The sequence below is a fragment of the Panicum virgatum genome, chromosome 1K (assembly GCF_016808335.1).
Source record: "Panicum virgatum strain AP13 chromosome 1K, P.virgatum_v5, whole genome shotgun sequence".
Taxonomy (NCBI): domain Eukaryota; kingdom Viridiplantae; phylum Streptophyta; class Magnoliopsida; order Poales; family Poaceae; genus Panicum; species Panicum virgatum.
In genome coordinates this window covers 48,760,111-48,768,183 of record NC_053136.1, presented here as the reverse complement: position 1 = coordinate 48,768,183, position 8,073 = coordinate 48,760,111, and the positions used below count along the sequence as shown (strand labels likewise).

The 8,073-nt window shown below is 52.3% G+C and overlaps 1 protein-coding gene across 1 annotated transcript; it reads right to left on the bottom strand.

Annotated features, from left to right (window-relative positions):
- Positions 1 to 3,942: 3,942 nt before the first annotated feature.
- On the bottom strand, positions 3,943 to 6,676 carry LOC120650094 (thioredoxin reductase NTRB). Its single transcript, XM_039927117.1, has 2 exons — positions 5,658 to 6,676; positions 3,943 to 4,356 (listed from the first exon to the last, which is right to left on the bottom strand). Exons 1-2 carry the CDS (start codon positions 6,580 to 6,582, stop codon positions 4,286 to 4,288), a joined length of 996 nt encoding a protein of 331 aa, XP_039783051.1. The 5' UTR covers positions 6,583 to 6,676; the 3' UTR covers positions 3,943 to 4,285.
- Between the last annotated feature and the right edge of the window lie 1,397 nt (positions 6,677 to 8,073).

Sequence of the window (8,073 nt, the reverse complement as noted above, 5' to 3'; positions counted from 1 at the left end):
TGGATGCCGACATTGGAGGGCACGGCGCACAGGGCTGAGGGCAGGAGCTAGGAAGCCTCACATGCCTGCGGGTTCTGCCTTCTGGGCGGTGCCTCCGCTCCCCTCGCCGGAGCTCGACGCGGGGAATTGTGGAGGCCGGAGGCAGGCACGGTGGTCGAGCGCCCAGAAAGAGGAAAAGGTCCCCAGGCTTGCGACCCGCGCGTTGATCACAGCCGTGCAGGTCCGATCTGACGGTTACCAGATCCCAGAGGATGGACGGTATTTCATTTACCGTCCACCCCCTGGACGTACGTAGTTCAAACAACGACCACCCTGGAGCTCGGGGCAGCCGCCGCCACCAACGGCGACCACCGTCGTGGCTTCCCGGCAAGCAATCACAGCTTCAGAGCAGAGGATGGAGGCCCCGGCGCCGTACGTATAGCTTCTCCTGACCCACCACGGCTGCTCGGAGCCTCGGATGCACATGCCGCGCCCATGGGCATGGAGCGCCGGCAGTGCGGCTCGCCACCGCCGGCGTCCCTGTGCAGTCCGGCCGTCCCATCAGACTTCGGCCGCCGGCTCGGGCGTGTGCCTATTCCACGGGGTTGGGATGCGCTGGCGGCAAGGCGTGTGCCTATTCCAGCAGGGCCTCGCTACCTCCCAGGCAATTGTGCAAATCAACGGGCAAGAGAGGTCCAGGCCTCCAGGGGGTGAACGGTAAACGAAATACCGTCCACCCCTGGACTCGGCCTGCACGGTGCCATCGATGGCAGCATGCCGTGCAGACCTCTACCTCTCGCGCTCACGGCTTCCGAGCAGGAGATGAAGGTACCAGGGCGGCCGAGCTACTGCCTTATCCACTCCAGCTGGCTGTTGAGGTGGCACGCGAGTACTTGAGGTAGCCCACGATGACGCCGCCGACGCCATGGACTTTGTTGATGAGGATGAGTCAGAGCCGTCATCTTACCCCATCGGCCTGCCATGGCCGTGTTCCCAGAGCTCGATCAAGCTGCAGTCTGCAGCCAGGGGATGGGTGGGGTGGGTACAGGTATCGTCTGAACTGGCATTGCTGTCCAGTGTCCATTGTGATTCCATTTGTTCCGTCAGTAGGCTCGGCGTGAAATCTCTCTGCCGCGAGGGAGACCATGGGCTTAGACAGCTGCGATTGGTTGTTCCGGATTTGGCATTCGTGTGCAATTGTGTTTGTTAGGAAGGTCCCTCCACTGCTTTGACTCCTAGCCCTGAAACTAAAAGTGACACTGAAACTCTGAAAGAAAGAAACTGGCCTAAAAAAGCTGGACACTGATGGAGATGATCGCATGAGATCATCGACTATTGATGGAAGCAAGTGGCGACACTAACAACAGGCGGATATACTGAGCAATAGAGATATCTAAAACAATAATACAAGTTCCGGCCTAAGTAAATATGAATCAATTTCGACTACATGGAGAGTTCCCTCCAAAAGAGAAGCCTCGTTCAGACTTCTGAATACTAAAGAGAAGAATAGTGTCCTGCTCATAAGCAGCACAAAAATCCAAAGTTTCTCGATCATGAATACCCATGGCATTGTTAGCTTGAGGTGAGTCTTCCGCTGAACGGGGGTAGTCGCAGTCGCTGCCTCGCCGGGACCTAAGCTGAGCACCGCGACGGGCCATCGCTGACGGCTGACCCCGACAATGGAGGGCGCGGCGGGAAGAGGGCAGGAGCCCAGTAAGCCTCACATGCCTACCGCTTCTTCCTTACGGGGCGGCGCCTCTGCACCTCGCCGGAGCTCGACGCGGGGAATTGTGGAGGTCGGAGGTGGGCTCGCCGGTCAAGCGCCCAGAGGGAAGGGTCTCTCAGGCTTCCGACCCGTGCGTTGATCACACCCGTCCAGGCCCAATCTGACGGTTATCAGACCTCTGGTGGTGGACGGTACTATTTCATTTACCGTCCACCCCCGGACGATAATCCAAACAACAACTACCCTCGAGGTCAGGCCGCTCGCCGGCAGCAATGGCGACCACGCCGTCCTGCCTTCCAGGACGACCTATCGCAGCATACGATGGAAGCCAAGGCGCCATAGAGCTTTCTCTTGACTTACCTCGTGTGCTCGGATGTACAGGACTACAGGTACGCCGCGCCGCGCCCATGGGCATGGAGCGCCGGCGGACGAGCCGCTCGCATCGCCGTGCAGTTCGTCCCATCAGAGATCAGACCTCGTCGGCGTTCTTCCGCGTGAACTTCCACAGCCGCCGGTCTGCCCGTGCGCCTAACCCACAGGCTTGCAGGTAGGCGCTGGCGTCGAGGCACGCGATGACAGGTTGATCCGCCGCGCGCGTGCCGCGACGGCGAGGCTGCCGGCACGCGTGGCCGCGCCGCGCAGGAACAGGTGACCGACTGGCCGTCGAGGTGTGGCGCTGACCAACCCGCCGGTAATGCTCGAAGCCGCGCCCGCGTCTCGCCACATAGCTCTTCCTTCTTGCTTTGCTGATCGTCGAGACTCGAGACAGACGGAGCGGCAACCAGCGGAGCACGCGAGGAAGCCAGCAGGGGCCTCGTTACCTCGCTGGCAATCAAGGCCGCACAAGTGCAAATCAATGGACAAGATAGGTCCAGGGGGTGGACGGTAAATGAAATACCGTCCACCCCTGGGCTCGGGCTGCCCGGCGCCAAGGACGGCAGCCACACCGCTCACACCTCTGCAGCGGGCGCTCACGGCTTCCGCGCAGGAGAAGGAGGTCCTAGGGCGCCCGAGCGGCTGCCTGATCCCCTCCAGCTCGCCGGTGAGGCGGCACCGCGTCCTCGTGCTCCTGTACGGGTTCGCCGGCGGCCGGCCATCATGCACATCGTCGGCGCTCACCGCTGCGGGCGAATGTCCACGCCACGCCACGGGATCTGTCCGGGGACTTTTGTGGTGATCTGGAGCGCAGTGAAAGAAGGATCTCGCCGTGGTTGGTTGTGTGAAACAGCGAGGCCGCTCCGGCATTGCCGGTGTGCCGGCGGGAGGACGGCCGCCGACAGCCCCGCGATGGCTTCTCCTAGCTCTCGCTCTGCATAATCCAATGGACCATGAAACTTTGCCATACAATGCGGCCCCATAACCCCGCATCTATCTGCAGCTCAGCTCGACTGCTCGAGGTAGCCCACGATGACGACGCCTTGGGCTTCGTTGACGAGGATGAGTCCTAGCCGCCTAGGCAGGCTAGCTGCTGCCGTTGCCGCCAACGTGTGGTCACAGTACAATGGGGACTGCGTAGGAGGCAATGTGGACGTTGATCAAATTATTCCCAACTCAAGTTCTAAAGGTAAATTACAAATCTAATTGCACATATCGTTTTGCTCAGTGCATGAGTAAGAGTGCTTCAGTTACCTTTTCTCAGGATGCAAAATAGTCACATTCCTCTTAAACATTTGTTTGTTGATTTAACCAGCACCAAGTCAAGTTGGTTACAACATGTAAGACCAGATTTCAAGAAATAATAAAGATTCTGAATTCTATGCTGCATATAGCATGATAATGGCCCTTTTCATCCACATGTGCAAAACTTCAGAGAGGAGCAGACAGTCAGAGCCGTCATCTTTGTGAGCGATATGCATGAAGGAATGAACGCAAACAATAACAATTCATTGATCTGTTCGATGTTGTACATATACACAAGTCCAAAGGGCTGAATCAGTAACTACCTAGAAGTCAATTATCTTGGCTACAATTGAGGAGAGCCATTTGAGGTGAGCTGTTGCGCCTTGTGGAAGGCTGGCAGTCGCATTGCTGTCCAGTATCCATTGTGATTCCATTTGTTGTCAGTATTCTCGGCGCGAATTAGACAGGGCCGATTGGTTGTTCCGGTTGCGGCATTCGTGTGCAATTGCGTTTGTTCGGAAGGCCACTTCTACTGCTCTTGACTCCTAGCCCTGAAACTAGAAGTGCCACTGAAAGAAAGAAGAAACTGGCCTAAAAAAGCTAGACACTGATGGAGATGGTCTCATGACTTCATGAGTAGATCATCGATAATTGGTGGAAGCAAGTGGTGAGAACACGCCGATACAATACTGAGCAATAGTGATATCTAAAACAATAATACAAGTTCCGACGTAAGTAAATATGAATCAATTTCGAGTACATGGAGAGTTCCCTCTAAAAGAGAAGCCTCGTTCAGACCTCTGAATACTAATGAGAAGAATAGTGTGCTACTCATAAGCAGCACAAAAATCCAAAGTTTCTCGATCATGAATACCCATGGCATGACACACATCAGAGGGTAGATTTCAGCACTGGCAATAGGCATTTTGATTGGCTGGTGGTTGATATACCCAAATACAGTCAATCAGACTTGCCCTCCTGTGCACCAACTTCCTGAAGATAGTGCTCGGCATCCAGAGCGGCCATGCACCCTGCACCGTCCACAGGTTATGCCAGAATTAGATATTGGTCACACTCATCCACAAATATATAATCAGCTGAAACCACTAAGATCCAGTTTCCTAGATTGATCATGATACAGTGAGTCACAACCACCATTCATAATCCGGCCACTCTAGCAGTAGGATCGGGAGGCCATAGCTTTGAATCACACTTCTGAAACTGCTAGCACAAAAGATAAACCAGACCAAAACCAAATGCATGCATTTCTTTTTTTAGGTTAAAAGATAACAAAAGCTTTGTAGGAAATAGATGCATCTCGTATCCAGACTTTTCTAGACAAAACAGTTAACAGTTTAACTCTTTCTGAACTGTAGGAGTCACTGAAACTCGTTTGATTCTGCATTTTATCAAATTATTAAGCATCAAGTAGACAAAATCATTTGTGCAGTTCATGAACATTATCAATGGAGTGCTTCACTGAATAGATTTTATCAGAAATTCAGCCCTTTTGATAACAACATATGTTCTGTCTTAACTTGAAGAATGTGTTGGCTAAACAGATTTATTTTGGGTATTTCTCAACCAAGACTCTACTAGTCTACTTAAGTTCCAACTTTATTGTCTCATATGAATTATGGTAAAATTATAATGCCTACAGGCCTGCTCAAATAACTTAACAGGACAAGCAACTAGGCATCCCTGAAAACTCATCAACTCGGAAGAATTACAATAGCAAATGTTAATGAGACTGCCAGCATAAAGTTCCAATTCCTATACATCACAATAGCTCTACCCATATGCCCAGTTGCTCTAAATTCGAAAATATTAATTTCCCAAAAAAATTTGGTTAACTGCAGCACTGAAAAGTAACCTTTTTCTCTCTTTTCTAATTGATGTTTTAAGAACTCGTTCGTGTCTAGCTATCAAGAATGGACATGTGGAATAAAACACCAGATTTATCATCAAACTACTTTATAGCATGGTTTGGTATTAATTTCTAGTATTTTGAAGTTACAGGGGTAATTATCTGAGTTACATCTTGGATAATATTGTGATATATATACAGAAATTGAAATGCTACCAATTATCAAGGGATGCATCTGATTGTCACTAGAAAGCAAGAATAATTCCCACATTGTACCTTAAGAAAGTTCCTCTTTGAAGCGTCATACTCCCAGGACATTGCTAAAACATAAACTAAGCTACTGGCCATTGAACGTTCATGGTTTCCATTGCAGTTCAGAGGGGTATTTCTACCCTGATTGATATGTATGAACACTGAATCACTTGCAACACAAAATGATCGAATCACATAGCAGTAGAGGAATACCTGATCCAGCTGCAGTAATGGCCTGGCGATACTTCTTGTCCTGCACGTCGCCAGCAGCGAAGACCCCCTTCACACTGGTGTGAGTGGAGCCCGGCTTGGTTGCCACATATCCATCTGAATCGAGTTCAAGCTGCCCACCGAGGAACTTGGTCGCCGGCTCATGCCCAATGGCAAAGAAGAGGCCGCCCACCTGAAGATCCGAGACATCACCACTCACCAGATTCTTGACCTTGACGCCAGCCAATGGGCCGCCGCCTTCGCCTCCATAGGCCTCGACAACCTCCGAGTCCCAGACGACCTGGATTTTGGGGTTCTCGAGCGCCCTGGCCTGCATGATCTTGGAAGCCCGGAAGGTGTTCCGGCGGTGGATGATGTAGACATGGGAGCCGTACTTGGTGAGGAAGTTGGCCTCCTCCATGGCGGAGTCGCCGCCGCCTATGACGGCGATGGGCTTGTTCCGGAAGATGGGGGCGGCGCCGTCGCAGACGGCGCAGGCGGAGATGCCGCGGTTCCAGTACGTATCGGAGCCGGGGAAGTGGAGGCGTCGGGCGACGGCCCCCGTGGCGACGACGACGGCGTCGGCGAGAACGGTGGTGGAGTCGGAGGCGACGCGGAAGGGGCGGGCCGAGAAGTCGACGGCGGTGACGGTCTCGGAGAGGATGTTGGTGCCGAAGCGGAGGGACTGCGCGCGGCAGCGGTCCATGAGGTCGGCGCCCATGATGCCGTCGGGGAAGCCCGGGAAGTTCTCGACGTCGGTGGTGGTGGTGAGCTGCCCGCCCGCGGCGATGTCGTTGGCCATCCAGCCCTCGAAGAGCACGGGCTTGAGCTCCGCGCGCGCGGCGTAGATGGCCGCCGTGTGCGCGGCTGGGCCGCTCCCGATGATGCAGACGCGCGTGCGGAGCGGCGCGGCGGCGGATCCGTCCATGGCTGCTGGCTCGGCTTGGCGGCGGCGGTCAGGGGGAAGCCTCTGAATTGAAGGGAAATTACACTTCGCACCTCGTCGGTCTCTGGTCACTGGACTGAATGAATTTCTCTTTCGGGAAACCGATCAGCCAATGGGCACGGTGTGCATTGGCTCAGCGTAGCCCCCAATGTTGTTGATCCAGGGCATGCCAGCATCGAATTGCAATTAGTTGTGAAATTGCAATTACACGGAGTAGCATGGAACAAATTAACAATTTCATTAGCATGTGAAATGCCACGACATTTTTATTTTTTTTGACACAAGGATAACCCAATTTCCATTCACGAACGGAAATTCAAGTCAGTACAACATCACATAGGTAGGGAGGAGAGGAAAAGAGCAGTGGGGGCCGATACAAGTTTGAGGAGGGCCGATACAAGTTTGAGGAGGAGGGGGCATGCAAGAGAATGACTTTCAGACCCTTAGCAGCTCCCCTGCTACCGACCACCCACCGCCTAGGAATTCTAAGACAGTTTTAGGGATACATAGTATCAAGTAACATCGAGAACACAATCAACAGAAGCTGAAACGAGCCCCTTCATATGGCGGAAAATCTCAAGCTCCATTGTCAGAAGCTTCTTCCTCGGACTCCTAGGGTTTCTCTAGGCCTTCCAGCAGTAGAACAGGGGATGGGCGATTCTGTTGAGCCAACACCTTGTGAGCACATGCGATGAGGACCTTCACACCCTCCACGATCCTGCCCTGCATATCGGCTCCATACAGACCTGCCCAATATGTCATTAGAGCACAAGCATACAACAAAATATCAACAGGATTGCGTAGTGATTTTTCTCAAAGCAGACAGCATTTCTCCTTTTCCAAATGGCCCAGCAAACCGCAGCTACACAGAAAGTGTAAACTGGCCGGCCACTTGGTAGCCAATGCTCAATCCAGATCTTATATTGATCCAAGTTTTCAGGGATGTTGTTAGCCCCCACGGTGATGGCAATCATCCCCCAGATAACCTTGGCAATAGGGCATGTAAAGAAGAGGTGATTCATGTTTTCATCATTCGGACAGAAGTAGCAGGAGGGATCCCCCTGCCAATTTCTCCTGAGCAAGTTTTCTTTGGTTAGGATAACTTTGTTCTCATACAACCACATAAAGATTTTAATTCTGTGGGGGATTCTAGCTTTCCAAATATGGGAGAATGGATGGCCAGTGTCCCCAGAGGTCATCAGATCGTAAACAGATCTTGTTGAAAACCCCCCACTCTTATGCATTTTCCATGATATTTTGTCTTCCTCATTCTCAAAGGGGTAGGAGTAAACTTCATCGATCAGGCTAACCCAGGGACCAAACAATGTGACTGGTAGCCATCTTGAAAAATGCAGCTGAGCATGTCTTAGGATAAATTGATGCACCGAGATACCCTTATCTATACATAAATCGTATAGCACAGGATACAAGACACAAAGTGGTTTGCTTTTCAGCCAAGGTTGTTCCCAGAAC

Excerpts from the sequence above, each read along its gene's own strand:
- LOC120650094 (XM_039927117.1), bottom strand. The coding sequence starts at position 6,582 with ATGGACGGATCCGCCGCCGCGCCGCTCCGCACGCGCGTCTGCATCATC. Across the intron at positions 4,357-5,657 it reads CATTACTGCAGCTGGATCAG|GGTGCATGGCCGCTCTGGAT; the intron begins GTATTCCTCTAC and ends TGGACGGTGCAG.